Source organism: Montipora capricornis, chromosome 3 (genome assembly GCF_036669925.1).
Source record: "Montipora capricornis isolate CH-2021 chromosome 3, ASM3666992v2, whole genome shotgun sequence".
Lineage (NCBI taxonomy): Eukaryota > Metazoa > Cnidaria > Anthozoa > Scleractinia > Acroporidae > Montipora > Montipora capricornis.
In genome coordinates this window covers 41308704-41319545 of record NC_090885.1, presented here as the reverse complement: position 1 = coordinate 41319545, position 10842 = coordinate 41308704, and the positions used below count along the sequence as shown (strand labels likewise).

The following is a 10842-nucleotide window of genomic DNA, read 5'->3' as shown; positions in this document are numbered from 1 at the left end:
ATCACGTGATGCCAAGGGCGCGAAAATGTTAACAGGGAACCCAGCCGCAACACCCCGCCCCATGCGAAACAGGTGTAGCATACAAATTGGTATGGGTTTTCCTCACAAATTACGACTGCGGCTAAGCTCATTATCAATGTCAATGTTCAAAGTTCCTTGTATTTTAACGAGAAAGACTCTGAGATTCTTCACGTAAGCATAGCTTCTGAATCGGTCGGACCAAAGACGAGGATGCTCCAGTTTTGACCTCAACTGATCTCACTAATCCATCTTTAGAGGGAAACTTCGCTTTCACTCGACCCATTCGCCACTGGCTCCTTGGCATCGACGAGTAGAACCAAATCACCGACTTCTGCATTCCGGTGCGGCTTCTGCCACTTTTGTCTCTCCTGCAACGACAACATATATTCTTTCAACCATCTCTTCCAAAAGTGATCAGCCAAAATCTGAGCCTGTCTCCATTTCTTTCTTGAGAATAAGTCTTCCTTTACAAAGGATCCAGGTGGCAAGTTGTGGACAGCTTTCTGCAACAGTAGATGGTTGGGTGTCAACGGTTCCTGATCATCAGGGTCATCAGAGGCAGCACAAAGAGGTCGTGAATTAAGAATTGCTTCAACTTCAGTGAGGACAGTAGCGAGGACTTCCTCATCCACTAAGCTGTTTCCAAGTATTGCTAGCAAGGCTGTGCGGGTGCTTCGGAGTAGCCTCTCCCAGGCCCCACTAGCATGTGAGGCTTTGGGTGGTTGGAAAACCCACTGACATCCTTTCTGTAACAGCTGGTCTTGGATATGTTTCTCATTCCATGCAGCGATAGCCTGTTTAATTTCTCTTGCTGCTCCAACCAAATTGGTGCCATTATCGGAGTGGATAGTCTTGGGTGTGCCTCGTCTACTAATGAATCTTCTTAGCACGTTAATGAAACAATCCGTTTCCCCAAATGATGACAACCCAGCTTTCTTTTTAGATTGGTTTGTACACCTTGATGACTTTATCATAGGAGGTGATTTCAACCTTGTACTTGATCTAGAGAATGATAAATCGGGCGGTCTCCCAAAAACGCACCAAAACTGTCTTAAAATCATCAAGGAGTTCTCTGAGAAACTTGATGTAGTTGATATATGGACAGCTTTGTACCCGGATACTAGTAGGTACACGTGGAGACGACGCAGCACTAACGTACAGTGCAGCGGGCTCGACTTTTTCTTGATTAGCCAAAGTGTTGCTAATATTACAGCCCTCTCTGATGTCCACCCAGGATACAAATCAGATCACTCTATGATAATATTAAAATTATCCCTGCACTCAAATTCTAAGGGACCGGGACTATGGAAATTAAATGCATCTTTTTTGACTGAACTCGATTACATCAACCAAATTAAGGAGACTATTCAGGAAACGCTTGATGAATACAGAGATGATGACTTCGTCAACACCTCACTTCTTTGGGAAATGATTAAACTAAAAGTTCGTGAGAAATCATTATCTTATGCAAAGCACAGGAAGAAACAAACAAAACAACATGAAATGGAGTTAGAACAATCAATAGTCAAATTAGAGGAGAAACTCGACAATGGAAACCTCACTGAGTCACAAACCTCACACCTTGAGGATGAAATTGATAAACAAAAGCTTGAGTATGAAAAAATAATTGAATATCGTTCAAAAGGCGCAATTTTGAGATCAAAAGCCAAATGGTACAATGAAGGAGAGAAGAATACAAAATACTTTTTAAGTCTAGAGAAAAGGCATTTTAAACAGAGCACAATAAGTCACATTAAGGTTAGTGATAACGCTTTCATCAACTCCGATGGAGATATTCTATGTGAGTGCACGTCATTTTATAAGAACCTCTATGAATCTAAAGTCACGGTAACCAACGTTCTTGACATGTCAGCTTTCTTTGACGGTGAAAAGGATACGGCCCTTAAGGATTACGAAAGAAATGCATGTGAAGGAAACCTTAACGAAAAAGAGGCTCTAGATGCTTTGAAAACTATGGAACCTGATTAAACTTTCATTTATATAGATATGTTTCTTAGATACGAAACCAAGATCATGTGTGGTACAATCCTTGAGATGTTTTAGACTCTTGTATAACCTTTCCTTGACATCACGACGAACAAATGTAACAATTATTGCAGGTAGGCAACCGGCGAGAAACTGAAATATGATCTTGTTCAATTTGAACACCCACAAGCTCGCCAACTTTCATAACCAGCTTATTCGTATCTTCGCTTTCTGAGACTGGTATCCCGTGGATTTCTAGGCACTCTCTCCTCGAGTACTGTTCCAACTCATTGGGACATTCCTTTTGTTATCCGCAACTCCCCCCCCCCCCCCTCCTATGGAAGGCATGATTCCGACAGGTCTCATTTTCCTCTGAAGATTGATTCCGACGGGTCAGTTTTTGAATATAACAAAATATTCCGATTCCGATTCCGATTCCGACCCTCTCTACTGGGCAGAAATTCCAGATTCCGACAGGGTCCTCCTTGACATTACAAAAAAATGCCTTCCATGGGGGGGGGGGGGGGGGGGGGGGAGGGTGCGGATAAAAAAAGGAATTTCTTTATCTGAGAATCTTGCCCATTTACCGTAGATTTCAAGAACTTATTCTCCTTTTTGATTTCTTTATATTCCTTTTCTTGCTCAGTGAGTTTCTTCAGAACTTGATCGTATTTTTGGTTGCATTTTCAATAAATGATCTAAGCTCGGCAATCTCAACTTTTAAAGTTTCGTTTAAGGAGCAAGCTTTTCGTCGAACGTCCTTCGTAGTTCTTCCACAGTTATATGATTTGAAGACATGCTAACACAAAAAAATGACAATTAGACAGACACAACAGAAAGCTTAGAAAAATACAGAGAATCGTGTTAAGATATGGCACGAAGAAAAAACGCGGCCATCTTGTTTCACCACCGCTGACCAACCCCGCTAGCTTCTTGGTTTGCTTGTCTCATGTCCACACATAAGCGGATGGCACGATCACCACAAGGTTGACCCAGTGGGTGGGACCCTCCACTGGTTCAGTTATTCCGAGGTCCAACAGTTCTGTGGTCTTATATCGGATCTTTCCTCTCAGTCTGTAGATTAAATGGTATCTTTCTATAACGCTGTGCATTACAAGTAGGTTTCACAGTGGGGTCTATATCCAGGGATATCTGTTTGTTTTTCAATTTTCCGACACTTTCAAATACCTATGGGTACTGCTGTTTTAAAATGTCAGCTTTACTTGTTACCATAGCAATGTTAATGCCAACTTTTAACACTCCCAGTTCTGTGGCTATTATATTTCCAAGCAGTGACATCCCTCTACCTTTAATTACCTAGACCCCAGCTTTGGTGGATCTATCACAAACACTCACTCTACACTTAAAACTACCCTTAACCGGCAGTGGCTGACTAGACGCATATGGGTACTGCTTCTTGTCTGGGGTAGCAGCTTGCGATTCACATTTCACTCCCTTTACCTTCAGCTGTTCCCATGTCCCCTCATCAATAATGTTGCTGTTCGCCCAGAATCTATTAACATCTTAAGGTCGACTCCTCCTACTTGTACGATGAACATTTCTGAGTGTTCTTCTGTAATTAATACTGAATGCATAGTCATACTGGGGCCCAGAATCATTGTCATCGGGGTCACTCCCAACCTTTACAAAATGATCTTTCCCGGGACACTTCCTAGATGTCTTACCTCTCGCTGGCTAGTGGGGATCACCACCGAAATTTTTCATTAATCCACGACGATAACATATCTTATCTCTCCATTGGATTCATCGCCCTTGTGTGCTAGTGCTCGGATTGTTACTTCTCTCATTGATTTTAATAATACTTCATGATTCTTCCCCCTTTACTGAAAGTGCAGCCAGGTGGGTTCTATCTTTTCGTATTTTGTGGCAACCTCTAGGGTGCGTGTTAAATTCAGTCCTTGGCCTTCTTCAGTGTGGTATCAGTGCCAAAATCACAATCTTTAGCTGCTTTCCGCAAGCGAGTGACAAACTGTTGAACTGTCTCACCTACAATGGGGGACAAAACTCTTAGGACGCTTGACATGATCTGCCTTTATTTCTCCCCTTTTTCCCCACCCCCCAAGCAATGTTGTAGTTTGTGCGGGGCTGTACTCTTTACCCTGTCCTAAAAGAGTTTTTCATTCCAACGTTGTTTGGAGGGGGAGGGGAGGGCCATTCGCGGTATCCACGTGGTTAGAGAAGTGCATATTATGCTACATTTGAATATTTGAAAAGTAAAGGCTCTGGAAGGAAGGTTTTCCATATCCGTTCCAAGGAGTCTTGTCCTCCATTGTAGAATCAAATGGTATGCATAGGTCCAGTGAATGATATTTTTGAAAACAAAATATTAATACATTCCCCCTAATAAACATTTAACACTAAAGACTGCAATGCCGTGTAACGATCTATGCATTACGTTGGTTCAACACAAACAGTGATAAGCATAAACACATCATTGTTCGGACAGATCAATCAACGTTCACGAAGGCATTCTCTCATATTTCTTCGGTGAAATATGTGTTCGGGAGAGTCAAACTGTTCCAAGAATTTCGGTTCTACGTTGCCAAACAGCTGAGGCTTTCTTTACTAAAACATCACCTAAAAGATTAGAAACCAGAGAAAGGTAGTCCGGCCTTACGTTTTCGGAAATATTTTTGCACTTTTTGGCAATTAAAAAGATCACCTAGCAGTTTCGGATGAGCAAATGGTTCGGTTGGAAGTTCTTAGAAGGTAACCGAGTGAAGATATCCTTCCCTGAAATTTTCGGACACTTCAATTTTCAGCCAAGATATCCGAACAGATCAAATTCTTCTAGGTGATAAAAACATCTCTTTATATATATAGTCTTTAAACATTACAAGGAGCTAAAAAATGTCTTCAAAAAGATTTCGGCTTAATTTGCTCGTTGGGTGCTCTTGTTCTCTTCAAAATGTAACTACGGTCGGCCAAACTTAGCCGATGATTAATATTAGCGCTCAAACTAGAAAGCAGACGCAGACATCTGTTTCGGGTTTGTTGGCCCTCGTCAGTGCGCCGTAGCTAAAACACATTGAGCCTCAGTGACACTTCACCGACGCTTTTTGATCTGTTCGAACAGTGGTGTGTTTATCCTCATCATTTTTTGTGTTGATCCAACGTAACGCATAGATCGTTACACGGCATTGCAGTCTTTAGTGATAAATATTTATTGTTATTTTTTGCCGTGGCTGATCTCTTGGTGATCCGATCTATTGCAACTCTCTATCTGAAGGAAGAGGATGGTATTGGCTGTTCCATAGTTTCTCTCTTAATGACGCTGGTTAATCTCGTACCCAGATCTCACTCTGTCACTGGAAATGTGAGATCTGGTAAAGTTCGACAGTACACCCTTTTTAATTGGCTACTAAAAAAAGGTTGCAGCAATGCAATCTACGCTCCGATTCGCTTATTTCGCGGGGCACTTAGTAAAGGTTTGGTTTTCGCAAGCTCATGTGCTGTTTTGAATAAATGCCAGTTGTGCGGAGGATAGTTTTGTTTTTTCCGACGCCGGAAAAGCTTTATATTTGAGGAAAATCATTTTAAAAATCTGCGACATTTGTGTAAATGCTACCGACGAAAGCCCCACGTACCCTGCCACTCGAATAAGGTTTTGCGTAGCTGGCTACGCGGGACGCAGAAACTAATAAATTCAAGTTGAAGTATGTAATTTATTCAAAACAGTATTTCTCGTTCTTAAAGCGTGACACGCGAATTAAGTAGTGATCAATTGTGAATTTAGGGTTAGATTAACTACATTTTTCACGAGATCGTGTCAAGAAAATAGCGTTCGTTGCAGTGATTATGTCTAAGCACTCTTTAACATTTTCGCTTTCAATTTACAGTTTGGTTAACTACACGTTTTCACGAGATTGCGTGAAGAAAATAGCACTCGTTTACTGATTAAGCCTAAGCGTTCGTTTCAGTGATTAGGCCTAAATCCTCTTTAACATTTTAGATTTCAATTTACGGTTTGGCTAACAACACTTTGCACGAGATCGTGTGAAGAAAATAGCACTCCTTTATGATTAAGCCTAAGCGCTCGTTTCAGTGATTCTGCAGTTGCTCTGACAATTAAACAATCTCGACCGTTCAAAAACAATCGCCTGTAGCGCTTCTTTCTGTTTGGGCTTAAGTTTAAGGTTTCCTTGTCCTCTACCTAAAAGAATCTCTTCAAGAATACTCTCGAAATCCATGTTTATTCCGCAAAATCACCCAAAATCACAACAGAGAGTACGAACATGCGCAGTGATACAAAAGCCCGTATTTCGGGCCTCGCTGGCACTGAGCATGCTCGAAATCGAACTTTACCAGATCTCCCTTCCCTATGACCGTGGGAGATCTGGGTACGAGATTAGGCGCTGGTATCATCAGTGGAGGGTTGCCCTTTGGTTTCCATTGAATGAACCCTGAAAAGCAATGTCTGCTAAGCTAAAGAACCCAACATTTAGTTGTCGGCTTGTAACGGCGATTAACCAGATAATAAATGTATTGAACGCAATAATCAAGCAATATTGTCTATCCCCGCTTTGTCCAAGTAACTTACTTGTGAGTGGTTTTAATTACGCAACGCTGGAGTTCAAGGACAATTCTTTGTGCTATAAGAAGATGTGTTATAGTAATTTGTTCAATTCTTTGATCTGAAGTCTTTAAAAACGTGGCAATCGACGAAAGAAAGCACTGGTTTAAAATTGACAAGCGAACGCGCTGGTTCGAAATTGACAATTGAACACGCTGGTTCGCAAGCGAACACGCTAGTTCGAAATCCATACATACATACATACATACATACATACTTAATTGACCACTCCCGATAGGGGCTTTTCAGGGCCAATGAAACACAACGAAACGACGGAACAGAACAACGACAATTGTTAAGAATCCCAACCGGCCGGAGGCAAACCAGTTGGCTATTTACAAGTGCAGCTGGCAAGTTGAACCAGGGACTACCAGGATCAAATTCAACGAATGGTCAGAGCGGGTCTTGAACCCGGGATCTCCGGTTTTCAAGGCAAGCGCCCTAACCACTGGGCCACACTGCCTCCTCATCGACAAGCGAACACGCTCGTTCTGTCCGAAATTTGTAGGTATAACCCTATTCCTTGATCAGCCGCTGCCCACAATTCAATTTACAAACACGTAAGGCAACTACAAGCGCCTCCAATCTCACTAGCTGAATCGTCCGCTGAAACAACACACAAACCACACGGTGGAAGCGACACATGCAAAAACGTGACGTCACTACCCAAATATGGAGTATTACTTACACCCAAATATGGTCAAAAAAGGGTCCCTTACGCTAAGATGAGATTTTTCTTCTGTACTCACGTACGGCTCTATGATTTGCCAACTCGACGCCAGAGGGTTGGCCGCCTCGTTGGCAAAAATAACAAGAGACACATGAGATAGGCGAAGTGTCACTGAGGCTCATTGTGTTTAACTACGGCACACTGACACACGCCAACAAACTCGAAACAGCTGTCTGTATCTGCTTTCTAGTTTGAGAGCTGATCATGCTAGGTTTGGCCGACAGTAGTTCCATACGGAAGAGGATGCCTTCGTAAACGTTGTTGATCTGTCCGAACAGTGGTGCGTTTATATGCTTATCACTGTTTGTATTTATCCAGCGTAATGCATAGGTCGTTACACGTCATTGCAGTCTTTAGGGTTAAATGTTTATTTACGTTCTAATTCGCTGCGCTTAAACGAACGTAAATTATTTTCACCTTAAATGCTTTAGAAATACAACACCAAAGGAATGATGGTTGGATGCTCAGGCAATCCAAGCTGACATTTATTAATACATTTGACGAAAGAATATTATAGTTAATGTGCCATAAAAGTTACAATCCCAAATTATCAGATAATGCTAAACGTTTAGATACGTCTTCAAGGACATACATGTCTTTAGCATAGTCCGACTTCCAGCGACCATGTAATTTAAGTAAACGTTCCGATAAACTGGTGCTGTTACTAACAAGGATGTAGCTCCTCCCGATCTTAAACTATGCAGGCCAGACAAATTGTAATCTAAGCCAAGATCCTTAAGACAATTCTTAAATACCTCCCTACATCTCGTGTATGAGAGCTTATTTCCATACAACTTGTAAGTATTGGAAGATTTGAACAATCTTAACGGTCTAAAGAGTGGTAAATTGCTATTAAGATCTACCTCAGCCATCCGAATGTACCTTTCTAGAAGGGCAACAGGACAATATTTACTAAATAACCTCTTAATGTAATCTTTATTCCCTTCTCTGTAAACATCATTCTTGGCACGAGGCACAAACACACACAAATGATTGGGCAAAAATTCCAGATGGTTAAGCAAAATACTACTAAATTCATCGTAACGAAAAAACCCCGCGAATCCTAACGAACACATGCAGGCTAAACGCAAATCTTTCAGATTAGCTGAAGTACCAGCATACTTATCAATGATTTTCTTAATAATATCGGCAGAGATGGGTTCCTTCTTAGCAACAGCTGGTTTACTACGTTTAGCCGCTTCTAGCAAATTATGACAAATTTCCGCATCTAACGGATTGTTAATGATGCCGGGAATAAAGGAATGAAACCATTTAAGGGCTGCATGTGTCAACGATAGTGTTGCAGTACGCAAAGATGCAAGAAGGCAAATTGAGCTCCACGTTTCCCCAAATCTTAACACGAATTTATAATTATCATGAAAGCAAAATACATCTTTCGCTCTTTACACAGCATCTTTTGTTAAATTTATAGAAGAGCGATGAACGCCGGCCCCAACAGAAACTGAGATAAATCGGTGAAAAGATTATACACTGTAGGATGTACAGAGAGCAGGCAAAAAAGTGCTTCACCCTGGAAAGCTCACTTAATGACATTAAACAGCTCAGAGAAAATTAATTTGCCCCTTGATTTGCTTGCCTTTTAAAATAAAAATTCATCAGATCCTAACCTGATCAAGAGACGTCATTAATGTCATTTTTCTTTCAGAAAGTAAATCCATTTTGTTCCCCATATTTAACAATTGACAAGAAACTACAAAAATTTTACAAGGATCAGTTCAGACAACACAGTGCATATTGCAAAACTGATCTAACGTTGAGACATTTCTCACATGCATGCTACATTGTACTTGATGAGTTTAAACAAAATCTTTAGAGCATAGACAACTAGGAAACATCCCTGAATGGGGCATTTCACAAAATTAATATTTTCAGCTGTATAGCAAGAAGGTCACTCTAGCATTATCTGCCAACTGGCCTAGGTGGTATTATCCTAAAAAGATGATTGTATAGTAAGTGGATGGAATCCAGTCATCACTATAATACACATATGCAAGGGCTATTCCATGTGGGTCCCAATGCTTAAGAAGATGTTTGTTTTTAATTTTAGTTTTTTCTGTGACAAATTGTCATTGAATGTGTTTGGAGGTGTTCTGGGTTTCGACGTCACTACATGTACCTGAAGCATTACTGGGCTGGCAACTCATCAGATCAAAAGCATTCACAAAGCTTGCGTGCAGGTGCAAACAACATGCATTTGTTATGTTTTTGCTTGAGTATGTAGTCCCCATTTTGTTTTATAAGTACAACATGTGGCATCTTAAAGTTCTGTGCTGGTCCAAAAAGTTCATAACTGAAAAACGGTTAAGGACTGGTATTCAGTTCTAAGAAGAAACTGAAAAGTTTGACAATGTGAAGAGTACACATGTTCTTAAATTTGAGTCTAACCATAATTTTGCCTTGGACGTTGGGTTGAACATAGATTTGCAAATAATGGCCAATCAAGGGGGAAAGCAAAATACCATCTTCCAAGTTTTGACACAGATGTTGACACCACGTGTTGCATTATTTCAATAATGAAAGATCATTATTATTTGGAGATTGTGGAACCAATTAAGTCTCTCGGGTGCCACTTTGAAGCAGTATTTCCCAGTCAATAATCCTAGGATTAACAGGAAGCAGGGCTTGGACATTGCACTTTTATTTACATGTAGCAAATTGTTCTTTTCCCCATACATGGATGTTCCATTAATTAACAGGCCAACAGTCTCCCGAACAATGGTGTATCAGTTGATTGCAAAGGGTATTTTGGTGGGAAAGTATTTATGATTCTGTAATCAAGCCTCACTATGGCAATAAACAATGTTATTGATCACACTACTGTGCAACGAGAACTTCTTCTGAGTGTAATCTCAGAGGCCAGTCTTGCAACCAATTTACCTTTTCATTGAGGAAATGCCCTGAGACAGGGACAAAGAACTTCAATATTTACTATGTAGTTCTGGCCAGTACTTGTGTTCATTCCAACTTCACAAGTTGGCAAGGTGTTTTCTTTTAGACAGCTGCCTTTATGGGGGCAGTCAGTAGGTTAAGTGGCTATTGTAGAGTGGCAGCACTCTAAATGAACTGCTGCCTTGGTTCAAGGAGAAGATTGACAACTTTCAAATAATGATCTTAGAATATGTTACGTTTAATTAACGCATTTTAAATACATGTATGATTGATTGTAAAGGTGATTTCAGAAAACCCTGCCCAAATTATCTTGTTGATGAAAACTGTAGAGATTGCATGGGCAATACCCTGGTGTGCAAACTTAACCAAACGTTGTGAACACTTCATGCTTCAAAAACAAATATGGAACACTCACCGTAGCCTCCGTTAGTTTCTGCAGCGCATATTCCCAAACAATTTAACCGGGTTTGGATCTCATGGCCCAAAAATTCCACACAAACATGTTACACAGATCTGATGTGTCTCCTTAAATTAAATCACCACGATCTCACTTCCAAAATTTACACCGTCAAGAGTTATAAAGTGACACAGGCAGAAGACG

At 40.8% G+C, this 10842-nt stretch overlaps 1 protein-coding gene across 1 annotated transcript; it reads right to left on the bottom strand.

The window, feature by feature from the left end:
* Positions 1-272: 272 nt before the first annotated feature.
* On the bottom strand, positions 273-995 carry LOC138040297 (uncharacterized). The gene has a single exon (XM_068886047.1). The coding sequence runs from the start codon at positions 993-995 to the stop codon at positions 273-275; it is 723 nt and encodes a 240-aa protein (XP_068742148.1).
* Between the last annotated feature and the right edge of the window lie 9847 nt (positions 996-10842).

Coding starts and splice junctions, on each gene's coding strand:
- LOC138040297 (XM_068886047.1), bottom strand. CDS start 995: ATGATAAAGTCATCAAGGTGTACAAACCAATCTAAAAAGAAAGCTGGG.